We start from the raw sequence: 18188 nt of genomic DNA, 5'->3' as shown, positions 1-18188 counted from the left end.
CCAGGCAGGTTAATAAAGACAATGGCAACCTGGCATGTGGTAAGTACATGGCAGTGGAGGATCCTCAGATGAGGAAGGGGAGGTCCATCCTCCTCAGTGAATTTAATAAAAATAAACATTTTAAAACATTTAAAAACTTTTTAGATAAAAATATACTAAATATAATCACGTCAACAAATAATAGATTAAAACACTATTTTCCAAATAAGGTCTGCAGTAGCCTCAACAGCCCTCTACAGGGTAGCACCATGGTGTAGCCGGAGGACAGATAGCTTCTGTCCTCCTCTGAGTACATTGACTTCAATACAAAACCTAGGAGGCTCACGGTTCTCACACCCTGCCATGGACTTACACTCTAATTATGATAACTTCCGGAGGACGTCCTCCAACCTATCAGAGCTCTTGCAGCATGAACTGACATGTTGTCCACCCAATCAAAGGATCAGGGAATTCATCTAGTACTGAAAGCATAAACTACAGCCAACTGTGGTGAGTAGTTGACTCAAGGGGAGAGAAAGAAAATAGTTGTGCAGTTTTTAACATTAATTTATTCCTAAATGAAGGAGAAGCAAGAGAGAGAGAGTGTGTCACTTTTTCAGTTTCACTCCCAAAAGATAGAATTTGTAGATAATTGACCCTCTTTCTGGGACTCACCCACAAACAGGATCAAGCCTGGCCTGCTGAGGAGTGACGGACTCCATCCTAGCTGGAGGGGTGCTCTCATCTTATCTACCAACATAGACAGGGCTCTAACGCCTCTAATGCTGCTAGCTAATTTAGCCTACAAAAACACCCTGCTCAAACAGAGGGATGCTATGTTAGCTAGCTGGCTATGACTATCCATCACAACACTGGAACTGTTCCAAGTCAAGGTAAGCTTTTGGTTTAACTAATTTATTGCCACCGGGGCCTGCCGGTGTAACTGCTTACTGACTGTACACTGTAACGTTACTGCATGATTGTAGTGAGTTCACGAACGCGTTAGTTCTATTAGCCTAGCTGACTAGCACGTTACTTTAGCTAATATGGTGACAACAACAACTTGCAGACTTGTTTACATGTTGCTGTGCATTTTGTTGCCAACCTTACTTTGCTACCTGACAACTTTACGGTTTATACTTTTTAATTACCGTTGATATTTTTGGTTTTTCCCTCACTCAACTTTTTTAAATTAAACTTTTTCACTCCGGACGCTTTATCTGGATGTGGTTCGTCAAGACCTCCAACAGCCGAAGCTAAGTAGTAACATTAACATGATGCCTTCTAATTGCAGTCGCTGTACTCATAATATACAGGAGAACGATCGCCTTACGGCGAAGATAGCTGTGTTGCAAGCCCAGCTTCAGACGCAATTGTTAGGCAAGGGTCATTTCAGTGTAGGAAAGGATGAAACAGCGTCTGTGCCACCAGTAAGTACAGATAGTAACGTTAGTATAAATCCCCTTGCACGGTCCCCGCAGCCGGACAACTTTCTCATGGTTTCTGGAGAGAAATGCTGTAGGAATGCTCAACCGGTGTCGCTCATTCGGCCGACAGAAACTTTCAACCGGTTTTCCCCATTAAGCAGCGAGTCGGAGTCAGAGGCCGAGCCTTCTCTTGTCTCTACTCCTCCCGTTACGGGGTCTGAGACGCCGAAGCTTCCCACCATTAGCTCTGACAAATTGAAAACCCTAGTCATTGGCGACTCCATTACCCGCAGTATTAGACTTAAAACGAATCATCCAGCGATCATACGCTGTTTACCAGGGGGCAGGGCTACCGACGTGAAGGCTAATCTGAAGATGGTGCTGGCTAAAGCTAAAACTGCCGAGATATTGTTATCCACGTCGGCACCAACGATGTTAGGATGAAACAGTCAGAGGTCACCAAGTGCAACATAGCTTCAGCGTGTAAATCAGCTAAAAAGATGTGTCGGCATCGAGTAATTGTCTCTGGACCCCTCCCAGTTAGGGGGAGTGATGAGCTCTACAGCAGTCTCACAACTCAATCGCTGGTTGAAAACTGTTTTCTGCCCCTCCCAAAAGATAGAATTTGTAGATAATTGGCCCTCTTTCTGGGACTCACCCACAAACAGGACCAAGCCTGGCCTGCTGAGGAGTGACGGACTCCATCCTAGCTGGAAGGGTGCTCTCATCTTATCTACCAACATAGACAGGGCTCTAACTCCTCTAGCTCCACAATGAAATAGGGTGCAGGCCAGGCAGCAGGCTGTTAGCCAGCCTGCCAGCTTAGTGGAGTCTGCCACTAGCACAGTCAGTGTAGTCAGCTCAGCTATCCCCATTGAGACCGTGTCTGTGCCTCGACCTGGGTTGGGCAAAACTAAACATGGCGGTGTTCGCCTTGGCAATCTCATTAGGATAAAGACCTCCTCCATTCCTGTCATTATTGAAAGAGATCGTGATACCTCACATCTCAAAATAGGGCTACTTAATGTTAGATCCCTTACTTCAAAGGCAGTTATAGTCAATGAACTAATCACTGATCATAATCTTGATGTGATTGGCCTGACTGAAACATGGCTTAAGCCGGATTAATTTACTGTGTTAAATGAGGCCTCACCTCCTGGTTACACTAGTGACCATATCCCCCGTGCACCCCGCAAAGGTGGAGGTGTTGCTAACATTTACAATAGCAAATTTCAATTTACAAAAAATAAATAAATAATCGTCTTTTGAGCTTCTAGTCATGAAATCTATGCAGCCTACTCAATCACTTTTTATAGCTACTGTTTACAGGCCTCCTGGACCATATACAGCTTTCCTCATTGAGTTCCCTGAATTCCTATCGGACCTTGTAGTCATAGCAGATAATATTCAAATTTTTGGTGACTTTAATATTCACATGGAAAAATCCACAGACCCACTCCAAAATGCTTTCGGAGCCATCATCGACTCAGTGGGTTTTGTCCAACATGTCTCTGGACCTACTCACTGTCACAGTCATACTCTGGACCTAGTCCCATGTCCCATGGAATAAATGTTGTGGATCTTAATGTTTTTCCTCATAATCCTGGACTATCGGACCACCATTTTATTACGTTTGCAATTGCAACAAATAATCTGCTCAGACCCCAACCAAGGAGCCTCAAAAGTAATGCTATAAATTCAGACAACACAAAGATTCCTTGATGCCCTTCCAGACTCCCTCTGCCTACACAAGGACGTCAGAGGACAAAAATCAGTTAACCACCTAACTGAGGAACTCAATTTAACATTGCACAATACCCTAGATGCAGTTGCACCCCTAAAAATTAAAAGCATTTCTCATAAGAAACTAGCTCCCTGGTATACAGAAAATACCCAAGCTCTGAAGCAAGCTTCCAGAAAATTGGAAAGGAAATGGTGCCACACCAATCTGGAAGTCTTCCGACTAGCTTGGAAAGACAGTAACATGCAGTATCGAAGAGCCCCTACTGCTGCTCGATCATCCTATTTTTCCAACTAAATTGAGGAAAATAAGAACAATCCGAAATTTATTTTTGATACTGTCGCAAAGCTAACTAAAAAGCAGCATTCCCAAGTGAGGATGGCTTTCACTTCAGCAGTAATAAATTCATGAACTTCTTTGAGGAAAAGTTAATGATTATTAGAAAGCAAATTACGGACTCCTCTTTAAATCTGCGTATTCCTTCAAAGCTCAGTTGTCCTGAGTCTACACAACTCTGCCAGGACCTAGGATCAAGAGAGACACTCAAGTGTTTTAGTACTATATCTCTTGACACAATGATGAAAATAATCATGGCCTCTAAATCTTCAAGCTGCATACTGGACCCTATTCCAACTAAACTACTGAAAGAGCTGCGTCCTGTGCTTGGCCCTCCTATGTTGAACATAATAAACGGCTCTCTATCCACAAGATGTGTACCAAACTCACTAAAAGTGGCAGTAATAAAGCCTCTCTTGAAAAAGCCAAACCTTGACCCAGAAAATATTAAAAACTATCGGCCTATATCGAATCTTCCATTCCTCTCAAACATTTTCGAAAAGGCTGTTGCGCAGCAACTCACTGCCTTCCTGAAGACAAACAATGTATACAAAATGCTTCAGTCTGGTTTTAGACCCCATCATAGCACTGAGACTGCACTTGTGAAGGTGGTAAATGACCTTTTAATGGCATCAGACCGAGGCTCTGCATCTGTCCTCGTGCTCCTAGACCTTAGTGTTGCTTTTGATACCATCGATTACCACATTCTTTTGGAGAGATTGGAAACCCAAATTGGTCTACACGGACAAGTTCTGGCCTGGTTTAGATCTTATCTGTCGGAATGATATCAGTTTGTCTCTGTGAATGGTTTGTCCTCTGACAAATCAACTGTAAATTTCGGTGTTTCTCAAGTTTCCGTTTTAGGACCACTATTGTTTTCAATATATATTTTACCTCTTGGGGATGCCATTCGAAAACATAATGTTAACTTTCACTGCTATGCAGATGACACACAGCTGTACATTTCAATGAAACATGGTGAAGCCCCAAAATTGTCCTTGCTAGAAGCCTGTGTTTCAGACATAAGGAAGTGTATGGCTGCAAACTTCCTATTTCTAAACTCGGACAAAACAGAGATGCTTGTTCTAGGTCCCAAGAAACAAAGAGATCTTCTGTTGATTCTGACAATTAATCTTAATGGTTGTACAGTCGTCTTAAATAAAACTGTGAAGGACCTCGGCGTTACTCTGATCTCTCTTTTGACGAACATATCAAGACTGTTTCAAGAACAGCTTTTTCCATCTACCAAACGTTGCAAAAATCAGAAACTTTCTGTCCAAAAATGATGCAGAAAAATTAATCCATGCTTTTGTTACTTCTAGGTTAGACTACTGCAATGCTCTACTTTCCGGCTAAATACGGCTGCTAGAATCCTGACTAGAGCCAAAAAATGTATCATATTACTCCAGTGCTAGCCTCCCTACACTGGCTTCCTGTCAAGGCAAGGGCTGATTTCAAGGTTTTACTGCTAACCTACAAATCATTACATGGGCTTGCTCCTACCTATTTCTCTGATTTGGTCCTGCTGTACATACCTACACGTACGCTATGGTCACAAGATGCAGGCCTCCTAATTGTCCCTAAAATTTCTAAGCAAACAGCTGGAGGCAGGGCTTTCTGCTATAGAGCTCCATTTTTATGGAATGGTCTGCCTATCCATGTGAGAGACGCAAACTCGGTCTCAACCTTTAAGTCTTTACTGAAGACTCATCTCTTCAGTGGGTCATATGATTGCGTGTAGTCTGGTCCAGGAGTGTGAAGGTGAACGGAAAGGCTCTGGAGCAACGAACCACCCTTGCTGTCTCTGCCTGGCCGGTTCCCCTCTTTCCACTGGGATTCTCTGCCTCTAACCCTATTACAGGGGCTGAGTCACTGACTTACTGGTGCTCTTTCATGCCGTCCCTAGGAGGGGTGCGTCACTTGAGTGGGTTGAGTCACTGACGTGATCTTCCTGTCTGGGTTGGCGCCCCCCCTTGGGTTGTGCCGTGGCGGAGATCTTTGTGGGCTATACTCGGCCTTGTCTCAGGATGGTAAGTTGGTGGTTGAAGATATCCCTCTAGTGGTGTGGGGGCTGTGCTTTGGCAAAGTGGGTGGGGTTATATCCTTCCTGTTTGGCCCTGTCCGGGGGTATCATCAGATGGGGCCACAGTGTTTCCTGACCCCTCCTGTCTCAGCCTCCAGTATTTATGCTGCAGTAGTTTGTGTCGGGGGTCTAGGGTCAGTTTGTTATATCTGGAGTACTTCTCCTGTCTTATCTGGTGTCCTGTGTGAATTTAAGTATGCTCTCTCTAATTCTCTCTTTCTTTCTCTCTCTCGGAGGACCTGAGCCCTAGGACCATGCCTCAGGACTACCTGGCATGATGACTCCTTGCTGTCCTGCTGCTCCAGTTTCAACTGTTCTGCCTGCAGCTATGGAATCCTGACCTGTTCACCGGACGTGCTACCTGTCCCAGACCTATTATTTGACCATGCTGGTCATTTATGAACATTTGAACATCTTGGCCATGTTCTGTTATAATCTCCACCCGGCACAGCCAGAAGAGGACTGGCCACCCCTCATAGCCTGGTTCCTCTCTAGGTTTCTTCCTAGGTTTTGGCCTTTCTAGGGAGTTTTTCCTAGCCAACGTGCTTCAACACCTGCATTGCTTGCTGTTTGGGTTTTTTGGCTGGGTTTCTGTACAGCACTTTGAGATATCAGCTGATGTACGAAGGGCTATATAAATACATTTTATTTGATCTAGGCTGTGTGTAGCAGGTTTTGCTTGGAAAGGTTTTTTCGCCTGGTCCCATAAAGCTGATGTGTTGTGCATTGAAGTCCACAGGCGATGGAAAGAGGTGAAAGGAGGAGAGTGCATAATGTAGACACAAGAATGGATACAATGTGGATTCTATGAAACTGAACTGTGTGTGCGTGTGATCAGGGGTGTATTCATTCCACCAATTCTGTTGAAAAACGTTTCTTCAACAGAAGCAAACGGCACAAAACGGGGATAAACATACCTGAATTTCTCCAATAGAAACTCTTGTTTGCAACTGTAGGGCTAATGATTACACCCTAGATTAGCTAGATGAAGGCAAGAGTGTGCAAGGCGGTATTGAATGTCACTGTCTGTCCATGTTTCACTGTTTGTCACCTCAAATGTGTCTCTCAACCTGTGTGCAACTACATTGAAAACTTTCATTCATAGGCTAGGTTGTAGCAACCTCATGATGGGTATAGGGAATATTTGATGTAGTGTAGTAGCCTAAACCTATCGCTGTTACATTTAACTGGGTGAATGGAATATGAATGACAGTCATCCAATATGCTGTAATAGACATAAGGCCATGCTCATAAAAAAATAAAAAATTCCTCCCTCATCTGAAACGGCACTGAACGTCACTGGTACACGGCAATACAAAATATAGCACAAGAACACAACAGGACAAAATGGTGTTGTGGTCGAGGATAGACCAATGTTATCTCACCGTTTAGGCGGGCGCCCACAGCAACCAGAATAACAGGCATGCCCCAGTGGTGTAGGAGGGGGCGAAGTCTAGGGGCGTATCCGTTGCGCACTTGCTGGAAGGCCAGCTTGTCGTTGACCGAGTACTTGATAACCAGGATGTCAGCCTGTTCTAGAACACTCCGCACGCCGGCCCAGTCACTGTCCAACAGATCCTGTCCACACACACACCAATCTCATTAGTCATGCATGAACATTATAAGGGCCATTTCCCAGACCCATCCTGGACTAAAAAGAAATGCAAATTGAGACTTGCAATCAGTCTCCATCAGACCTGGGTTCAAATATTTTGGAAATAATTTCAATTTCCTTAGTTGTGCTTGATTCAGCTTGCCTGTCTTAAAGGAACCAATAGAGTGGCCTCAAAAAGTTATACCCCACCCATCTGATACTCCAGGCAGACTAAAGCCAACGCCCACATATTTAAGAGATTTCAAATAGAATTTGAACCCAGGTCTGGCCTAAACCAAACAGGCCCCAAAGGTTTTATACCGGAAAAATATTTAAAATAGTAACAGTAGCTGTGGTATGCTTAATTACATGCTATCTCATCTACGCCCTCAGAGAAGAAGTGGTTAGATTTGTTCCGCTGCCTCTGCTAAAAACGGTTTTGGAATTCAAAATGCGGTTACATCTTAAGAGCACGCGTCACAATCAAGCCAGCCGGGTAAACAAACATCAACAGTGGCTGGCAGAGTGACTCACTAACTCCTTTATGATGACAATGGTATTGTGAGAAAACAAAGGCTTTTCTTCCCTGCCTGCTTATTGGACTGGCTTGGCTTGGCCCCTGATAACCTCCGTCTGTCTCCACTAATCAAATCTATCCTGAAAGGGAAAAGATTAGCCACCGTTGTGGAGAAGACAAAGCTCTGCCTATTTCCAGCCATTCTACACATTTTGTCATGGGATGCAGAGAAAATGTTGCAGTTTTAAAACATTTTCTTGCAATTCTATACATTTTACCATGTCTAACGTGTACTCGTGATATTTGAGTGACTTGAACATTACTACAAAATATATGGGCTAAAAAACCTAGCTACAAAACATAGCTGACAATGCCTAGTTGATCTGGACATTTTTGACAAGTTATAAATAGCTCTCTAAGGTGCTTCATTCTATAGCTAGAGGACTCCTGATATCTCTAGGATACATCTCCAGGAGTGATAAGTATATTTTTTGTCTTTATCTGTTGTTGTTTAGTACTGTCTTTTTGTTTGCAAGGGCCAACTACTTTAAGTGCTGCCTGACTTCACAGTAGCCTACTTGGTGTGTGAACTGCTGACCGCTCATAACATCAACCAGGAATAAGGTGCAGGGCAATTTGTGACTTGTTTTGGTAATCAGTTGCTGTATTGGAGGGGGAGTGGTTTCTCCTCTCCTAGGCAATCATCAATTAATACTGGGAGCTTTGCTCTTCACCTCTGCTAGATAATTAGCAATTAGTGTTAGTACTTCAGTCTCCCCTGGTTGCTCAGCAGCAGCTGTAAGACCATCTGAAAAACAAAGACTGCTCTGTGAAGTTATTCAAGGAAGGAAAGAGAGGAAGGCTCCACACCACTCTCTCACTTATCTTGCCTACTACCTAGTTACACTACATGACAAAAAGTATGTGGATGTAACAGTATAAATTTAGACCGTCCCCTCGCCCATACCCGGGCGCGAACTAGGGACCTTCTGCACACATCAACAACTGACACCTACGAAGCGTCGTTACCCATCGCTCCACAAAAGCCGCGGCCCTTGCAGAGCAAGGGGAACTACTACTTCAAGGTCTCAGAGCAAGTGACATCACTGATTGAAACGCTATTTAGCGCCCACGCTAACTAAGCTAGCCGTTTCACATCCGTTACTCTCACCCCCCTTTTGACCTTCCTCCTTTTTCCGCAGCAACCAGTAATCCGGGTCAACAGCATCAATGTAACAGTATAAGTTTAAACCGTCCCCTCGCCCATACCCGGGCGCGAACCAGGGACCTTCTGCACACTTCAACAACTGACACCCACGAAGCATCGTTACCCATCGCTCCACAAAAGCCACGGCCCTTGCAGAGCAAGGGGAACTTCAAGGTCTCAGAGCAAGTGACGTCACTGATTGAAACGCTATTTAGCGCCCACGCTAACTAAGCTAGCCGTTTCACATCCGTTACACTGACACCTTCTCGTCGAACATCTCATTCCAAAATCATGGGCCTTAATATGGATTTGGTCCCCCCTTTGCTGCTATAACAGCCTCCACTCTTCTGGGAAGGCTTTCCACTAGATGTTGGAACATTCCTGTGGGGACTTGCTTCCATTCAGCACAAGAGCATTAGTAAGGTCGGGCACTGATGTTGGGCGATTAGGCCTGGCTTGCAGTCGCCGTTCCAATTCATCCCAAAGGTGTTTGATCGGGTTGAGGTCAGGGCTCTGTGCAGGCCAGTCAAGTTCTTGCCAGGTGCACGGTGTTTCCTCCGACACATTGGTGCGGCTGGCTTCCGGGTTGGATGCGCGCTGTGTTAAGAAGCAGTGCGGCTTGGTTGGGTTGTGTATCGGAAGACGCATGACTTTCAACCTTCATCTCTCCCGAGCCCGTACGGGAGTTGTAGCGATGAGACAAGATAGTAGCTACTATTGGATACCACGAAATTGGGGAGAGAAAAAAAGGGGGTAAAAGGGCAGCAACCTTAAAGAAGAAAGGGTCTAAACCATCTGACCCAGATGGCTTTTTGGGGTCAAGTTTAAGGATCTCCTTTAGCACCTCGGACTCAGTGACTTCCTGCAGGGAGAAACTTTGTAGCAGGGCAGGGGAAAAAGAGGGAGAAGCATCAGGGATAGTCGCATTAGAAGGGGTGGGAGATGAGGAAATGTTGGACAGGCAAGGAGGCATGGCTGAGTCAAATAGGAATCCTGACTTAATGAAGTGGTGATTAAAGAGCTCAGCCATATGCTTTTTGTCAGTAACAACCACATCATCAACATTAAGGGACATGGGCAGCTGTGAGGAGGAGGGTTTATTATCCAGGTCATTAACCGTTTTCTATAACTTCTTGGGGTTAGACTCACAGAGAGAACTGCTCCTTCAAGTAACTAACTTTGGCCTTCCGTATAGCCTGAGTGCACTTATTTCTAATTTGCCTGAACGATAGTCAGTCAGCCTGAGTATGCATGCACCGAACCTTTCACCAAATGCAATTCTTGAAGTGGAGAACTCTGCAAAATCACGGTTGAACTACTTTTTAATTCTCATTTTCTTTATGGTGGCGTATTTGTTAACAATACCACTGAAAATATCAAATGCCATTGTCAGTAACAACCTCTCTACTGCCAATGTTTGTCTATGGAGATTGCATTGTTGTGTGCTCAACTTTATACCCGTCAGCATTGTTTGTGGCTGAAATAGTTGAATCCACTAATTTGAAGGGTGTCCAAATACTTTTGTATATATAGTGTATTTTCTGATGATTTCCTTTGGTTCTTTTGTAGCTTTGTCAACTGTATGTGTTTTCTATATACCCTGTTTGCTCCTCTCCCTGCAGGCTTTACAGACACTCCCCAGCCCTTGGCTGCAACCCTTCAATACTGAAAAAATATATAAATGCAACGTGCAACAATTTTACTGAGTTACAGTTCATATGAGGAAATCAGTCAATTGAAATCAATTCATTAGGACCTAAACTAAGAATATGGGGCTCAGGATCACATCACGGTATGTCTGTGCATTCAAATTGCCATTGATAAAATGCAATTGTGTTCATTGTCCTTAGATTATGCCTGCACATACCATAACCCCACCTCCACCATGGGGCACTCTGTTCACAGCGTTGACATCAGCACACCGCTCACCCCCACACAACGCCATACACGTGGTCTGCGGTTGTGAGCCGAGTTGGATGTACTGACAAATTCTCTAAAACAACGTTGGAGGCGGCTTATGGTAGAGAAAATTACATTAATTTCTCTGGCAACAGCTCTGGTGGACATTCCTGCAGTCAGCATGCCAATTGCACACTCCCTCAAAACATCTGTGGCATTGTGTTGTGTGACAAAACTGCACGTTTTGTGCACCTGTGTAATGATCATTCTGTTTAATCAGCTTCTTGATATGCCACACCTGTCAGGTGGATAGATTATCTTGGCAAAGGAGAAATGCTCACTAACAAGGATGTAAACAAATGTATGCACAACCTATGAGAGAAATAAGCTTTTTGTGCATATGGGACATTTCTGGGGTCTTTTATTTCACCTCATGAAACATGGGACCAACACTTTACATGTTGCGTTTATATTTTTGTTCAGTGTCATTTAGTGTATCCTATGCGCACAACCCATGTGAAATTCCAGGTCTCTGGCTGTATTTGGAACTGCCGATCTGCAGTCAAGAACACAGAGTTCATCTCAGCCTATGCTACCCAGTCCCTTGACTTTTTTTGCCCTGACAGAACCCCAGAGAACAATGCTACTCCAGCTGCTCTCTCTTCATCTGACTACGTTTTCTCTCATAGACCAAGAGCATCTGGTCGTCGCGGTGGTGGCACAGGGCTACTAATTTGTCCTAAGTGGAGATTGTCTTTTCTTCCTCTTTTACCTGTCAATCTACTCATTTGAATTCCATACTGTCACTTGTCTACTCAAGCATAACATTGTTATCATCTATCGCCCATCAGGTGCCCTTGGAGAGTCCCTCAATGAGCTTGACACCTTGATAAGCTAATTTCCTGACGATGGCTCACCACTCTTCGTACTTGGAGACTTCAACCTCCTGACATTTCCAGATCTCTCTATTCCCCTCCTTATCTCTTTTGACCTCACCCTTTCCCAGTCCCCTCCAATTCACAAGGCAGGCAATACGCTTGACCTCATCTTTACTAGAGTCTGTTCTCCTACTAATGTCACTGCAACCCCCTTCCAGGTCTCTGATCACTACTTTCTTTCCATTTCTGTCTCCCTTTCTCCAACCCTAGCCACTCAGCCCCTACCCAGATGGACATGCGCCGTCGTAATCTTCGCTCTCTATCTCCCACTACTCTCTACTCTTCTATACTATCATCTCTCCCTTCTGCTAAATCCTTCTCCCTCCTTTCTCCGGATTCTGTCTCTTCAACCGTACTCTCCTCCCTTTCTGCATCCTATGAGTGACTCGCACTGCCCCCTTTCCTCAAGGCCGGCTCGGCCCTCCCCTCCTGCTCCATGGCTGAGTGACTCATTGCGAACTTACAGAACAAGGCTGCGGGCATCTGAGCGAAAATGGAGGTAAACTAAACTTCCGGAGGACCTATCATCTTTTCACTTCCTCCTCTCTACCTTCTCTTCCTCTGTATCTGCTGCTAAAGCCACTTTCTATCACTCTAAATGTCAAGGTTCTTCCTCTAACCCTAGGAAACTATTTTCCACCTTCTCAAACCTTCTTAATCCTCCACCCCCCTTCCTCCCTCTCTGAGGACAACTTTATCAACCACTTTGAAAAAAAGGTTGACGACATCTGCTCCTCATTCACTCAGCCTATTGAGTCCACAGGTCCCACTGACACAGAACTACCGTACGCCTTGACTTCTTTCTGCCCTCTCTCTCCAGACAAAATCCTATGACTAGTGAGGTCTGGCCGCCCAACAACCTGCCAGATTGGCCCCATCCCCTCCTCCCTTCTCCAAAGCATCTCTGGAGATCTTCTCACTTCCCTCATCAACTCATCCCTGACCACTGGCTGCATCCCCTCTCTTTTCAAAATGGACCATGTCTCTCTCCTCTTCAAGGAACCAGCACTCGACTCATCTGACGTCAGAAACTATAGACCTGTATCCCTTATTTATTTTTTTACTTTATTTTATTGAATATCCGAAACATACAATATACTTGCAGTGAAGCCCCTCAACAACTACACCCCAGCAGTCATCCAACAAACTCCCATTTAGAGTGACACACAGAAGCATCCAGGGTCAATGCCCTGCTCAAGGGCACATTGACAGTTCTCCCACCAGGCCACAAAACTTGAGCCCAAACCCTCCAAGATCCCCCCACAGTTCCCCAATAGCTGTCCCTCAACCATCCGAGACCCCTCCCACAGTCCCCCCCAAGAAGAAAATAAATAAATAAAATAAATAATTAATTCCATTCCCCACCCCAAGAACCCCTCAATGCACCAACAACCAAGAAAATTAACCAAAGAGAAAAAGAAAATGGCAGAAGAAAAACAGCAATCATCAATGCAAAAACATAAAAATAAACAAAGGACATCAAGGACAACTAAAATCATAACAGCGATGCCAACTGTATATGTTTGAATGCATGTCTGGCACTATTACATGTGTGTGTGTGTTCGTGTATGTGTGTATTTGAATGAGAGTGTGTGTATATGCATGTGTACAAACACCTGCACGGCATCAGCCTCAAGCAAACCGGCATTAGCTGTTAAAACACTGCCCCTCAATGTCATTCAAGCTTACTTTTTACTATGTTTTATTTTGACTTTATTTTTGACTTTTATCTTTGACCATCATTCACAGCAACTCCACTCCCACTTGTCTCCAATTCCACCCACATCCCAACCCTCAGCCCATCCCACCTATCTCTGCTGGCCACCCTCTTCGGATTTCTACGGAACATATCTTCCAACTGTGCTGTGATGTTTAACGTACAATTTCAATCTAATTGAATAGAATTCAGAGTTGTTGAAGATAAATAATTTTACTAAGAGTATTAGTATATTAGTAATTGACTGACCCAGTCTCTCCAGATCTCCTAACAGTACTATTTCTAGGGTCAATTTTAGATCAATGCTATGCATTTTCAGCCATTCCTGAACCTGAGACCAGAAACAGGCTACTTGAGGGCAATACCAACATAAATGGTCTATTGATTCTGTATTCTCAAAACAAAATCTGCAGCGCTTCGATGATTTTATGCCCCAAATACTCAACACGCTGAAAAGCATGAAGTCTTGAATATTGTGTTGTTTTATATATCAACTCATACATATGTACCATAGAATCGGTACATCAAAAATCTCTTCCCAACTACTTTGCAATTTGTATTGCACAGTTGTCAACATCCTGGTCATCAAATGAAACTGGTATACTTTCCTATTTATGCCAGTTTTATTCCTTTGCCAGTTTTGATCCTTTATATTGGGCAGACAAACCAGTTCCCTACCTCCTCCTGCCTCCTCCATTTTGGGGGTAATGCTGTAATCAATTGGTTGTACTCTTGGATTGAGCAGACCTTCCCATACAATTCTGATAACTCCATGAAGGACATAACTCTACCATTCCAATATACAATATAATTTAAGAACAAAATACCTTTTCAAACATATTTCTCATAAATACAGGTATTTTATCAACCAGCACATTTGAGTTCATCTATAATATTTGTTGTAATATTTGTTCTATCTTTTCAGGGGGATGAAATTGAAATTGTTGCCAGCTCTGCAATGCTTGTTTGAAAAAGAGAGAAAATGAGACATGGTAATCTGCAAAGGCAATTTTTAAACAATGGATTAATTTTTCTTAGTAATCTACTTGAGAACCATTTAGGGTTCAAGTAAAACATTTGAATAAGTGAAGCTTATAGAGAGAGGTGTAGTGCTTTTCTATTTAATCATCTCAACCCACCCAATTCCTATTCATTATATAGATAGGCATGCTTTATCCTGTATCCCTTCTTTTTTTTCTTTCCAAAACACTTGAGCGTGCTGTCTCTGATCAACACTCTAATTATCTCTCTCAGAACGATCTTCTTGAACCTAACCAGTCAGGCACGATCTTCTTGAACCTAACCAGTCAGGCTTCAAGACAGGTCACTCAACCGAGACTGGTCGATTCTGTGTCACGGAGGCTCTCCACACTGCCAAAGCTGACTCTCTCTCTTCTGTTCTCATCCTCCTAGATCTATCCACTGCCTTCGAGAACCATGAACCATCAGATCCTCCTTTCCACCCTCTCAGGGCTGGGCGTCTCAGGCTCTGCACACTCTTCGATTGCATCCTACCTGGCAGGCCACTCCTACCAGGTGATGTGGAGAGGATCTATGTCTGCACCACGTATTCTCATTACTGGTGTCCCCCAGGGCTCAGTTCTATGGCCTCTTCTCTTCTTTTTATACACCAAGTCACTCGGCTTTGTCATATCTTCACATGGTCTCTCCTAACATTGCTATGCGGATGACACTCAACTACTCCCCCCCCCCCCCCCCCCCCCCCCGACACCCGGGTGGCAACATGCATCTCTGCGTGCCTGGCAGGTATCTCAGCTTGGGTGTCAGCCCACCACCTCAAGCTCAACCTTCACAAAACCAAGCATCTCTTCCTCCCAGGGAAGGCCTGCCCGCTCAAAGACCTCTCCATCACGGTTGACAACTCCCCAGTGTCGCCCTCCCAGAGTGCAAAGAACCTTGGCGTTACCCTGGACAACACCCTGTAATTCTCTGCAAACATCAAAGCAGTGACTCGCTCCTGCAGGTTCATGCTCTACAACATCTGTAGAGTATGAAGCGGTGCAGGTCCTTATCCAGGTACTTGTCATCTCCAGTCTGGACTTCTGCCAACTCACTGTTGGCTGGGCTCCTTGCTTGTGCATCAAACCCCTGTAATTTATCCAGAACACAGCAGCCTGCCTGCTTTTCAACCTTCCCAAGTTCTCCCATGTCACCCCGCTCCTCCGCACACTCCACTGGCTACCAGTCGAAGCTCACATCCAATTCAAGACTATGGTGTTTGCCTACGGAGCAGCCAGGGGAACTGCTCCTACACCCTCAAACTCAATATCCCAACCCAAGCAACACGTTCTGCGACCTCTGGTCTCTTGGCCCTCCCAACCCTACGGGAGGGCAGCTCCCACTCAGCCCAGTCCAAGCTCTTCTCTATCCTGGCACCCCAATGGTGGAACCAGCTTCCCCCTGAAGCTAGGACAGCAGATTCCCATCTTCCAAAAGCACCTGAAACCCTAACTCTTCAAAGAGTTTCTTAAATAATTAATCCCCTTTCTCACCTCAACCACCCCCACTTAATTTTTTTCTCCCTAAACCAACACTTGCACTTCACTCTACCCCCACATTCTAGCTGGGATTTGTGGTTGTCCCACCTAGCTATTTTAAGATGAATGCACTAAATGTAAGTCGCTCTGGATAAGAGCGTCTGCTAAATGACTAAAATGCTAAATGCAAATGACAAGAGAAAAACTGATGATACACTATCCAATTTCGAAATTGCACCTTGTGCATTCTACTATTACAACTTTCAAGAGTAAGTTAAATGCCAGACTGAGTTCATTTACAAAAAAAATAAAACACTCCCATAGGGGACGACGCTGAAGGGGACAACATTTATTAGGATATCTTGTCTTCCTACTTGTCTGTTTTAACTCTCAATCATTTCTTATCACCTTACAGAACTGTGCAAGTAATTTGGTCTCTCACTTGCAACTCTCTCTAACCCCATTTCTTGTACTCCCCCTTTTCCAGCCCCCCTTCCCTTTACTCTATCACAGCCCCCCACACAATCACCCACCCTAACAGCTCCAGGGCCAAACCTACATAACAACCCTCTGACTCACCACACACACACACACACACACACACACACACCCAGCTAGGGCAGTCCTGCACCACCACAGTGACGTCTCCAAACACGCGGGATGTGTACTCCATGAAGGCAGAGTTGGACAGACTGCTCTCCTCAGGTCCTCCAGCCACAGCTCCATGGCCCAAGTAGCTCCACAGCAGGCCCCCCTGGAGCTGGCCCTGACCCATGGCCTCTTCCCCGGGCCTCGCTCCCCCGGGGCACTCGCTCCCCAGCGCAACAATATGAATGGACCTGTAAGCAAAGCACACCAGCGGGGGACACAGTGAAAGTCGGAACCTGGTACACCATGGGGGTGAATGTGATGGGTCTCTCAAATACATTGTTGAATGCAGCAAAGGAGGGGATGTAATTTAGAAAGTGTGGTGAACATGTCTCTAATGCTGTACCTGTGAGGGATGCAGCAAGGAGGGAATTAAGAAGTGCATTTTTCCCTTATTATACATGTCAATCACGGAGACAATGCATCACGTTGTGTCATTGAGCGAATGACACTTGACAGGCGTTACTCCGTCTGAATTTTTTAGATTAGAAAATAATTGGAGGAGAATTGCATTATTATTATTATTATTATTATAAATATTATTATTATCATTAGGCAATTGCCTAATCCTATAATCTATTTTTGGCGAAACATGTGTGGTGCAAGCACATACATGCAAGGGGAGGTACAGAGAGCAACTTACATGGTCACCACGGTTTTCCGCTGGTCAATGCCTCTTAAACATGTTCTCCCCCGATGCGTTTTCACATGAGTCCGCAGTGAAAGGCTTTTCCGCAATGAGTCTCTGGTACAAGGACGCTAATCCCTCATATCCGTGGCTCGCTCACCGCGATCACGTTTGGATTGTTGTATTTCCTTCTCGTTGTTCATTCATAAAGCACAACCTCCTACAGTTTACGGTAATGTCCTGTCCGCATAGAGACGCTGCGTCCAGGCTTGCAACAATGTAAACACCGCTTGGATCTAGCCGGCGACATGGACTACCAATGCGCTAAAAAAAGAAACCATTTGTAAATCAGTAAGAAAAAAATTAAAATAAAAAACTAGGCGGAGAAAGCAGAACCTGAGGCTCGTGTCACGGCTCGATCCAATGAAAATGGACGTCACCTTATAAAACAAAGTCCCCTGGGCAGAGGAAGAAAAGTGGGGAGATAATATACAGAGAGGGGGAGGGAGAAGGGGGAAAGACTGGAAAAGAGCAACAGACCTTCTGGAGAGTGGACTCGCCTGACTCAGCAACACAAAGACTAGACACACACTTACAGTACATACACGCCAACAGCAGCACACGTCCACAAATGACGCGCAGCCCAAATTGCATTGTTATGTCCACTCTTTACGTGGCCCTCTCAACACACCCACTGCTTTCTCCATATTCTGTATAAAAAAAACTCGCCCGTTCGTTGACCTAATCTTATTTATTCTTATTATTCCAGCAGATAATAATGAATGCAAGTGATTGGGTTTGACAACATGGTCTTTGATTTGCATTATTCGGTGGCTGTGAACACAAATAAATCCAACAACAGAAGCTAAATTAGGAGGGATTATCGTCAAAACATGTCACTGCGACAAAGTGTCAAACACCGGACCGCTCTATTCTCACTATAATAATATAGTGATTGCATGATAATTCTCTATTC

The 18188-nt window shown here is 44.6% G+C and overlaps 1 protein-coding gene across 1 annotated transcript in view; it reads right to left on the bottom strand.

The window, feature by feature from the left end:
* Window positions 1-17764, bottom strand: part of LOC139413784 (rho-related BTB domain-containing protein 3-like) — a 34633-nt gene extending 16869 nt beyond the window's left edge. The window contains exons 1-3 of the mRNA XM_071161532.1: window positions 17228-17764; window positions 16547-16775; window positions 6952-7144 (exon numbers count right to left, since the gene is read on the bottom strand). Of these exons, the coding sequence (XP_071017633.1) occupies window positions 6952-7144; window positions 16547-16775; window positions 17228-17229 (424 nt within the window). The 5' untranslated portion in view covers window positions 17230-17764. The remainder of the gene's footprint in view (window positions 1-6951; window positions 7145-16546; window positions 16776-17227) is intronic.
* Window positions 17765-18188: the final 424 nt, after the last annotated feature.

This window comes from Oncorhynchus clarkii, chromosome 7 (genome assembly GCF_045791955.1).
Source record: "Oncorhynchus clarkii lewisi isolate Uvic-CL-2024 chromosome 7, UVic_Ocla_1.0, whole genome shotgun sequence".
Classification (NCBI taxonomy): Eukaryota; Metazoa; Chordata; class Actinopteri; order Salmoniformes; family Salmonidae; genus Oncorhynchus; species Oncorhynchus clarkii.
This window is presented reverse-complemented; position numbering and strand designations above follow the sequence as displayed.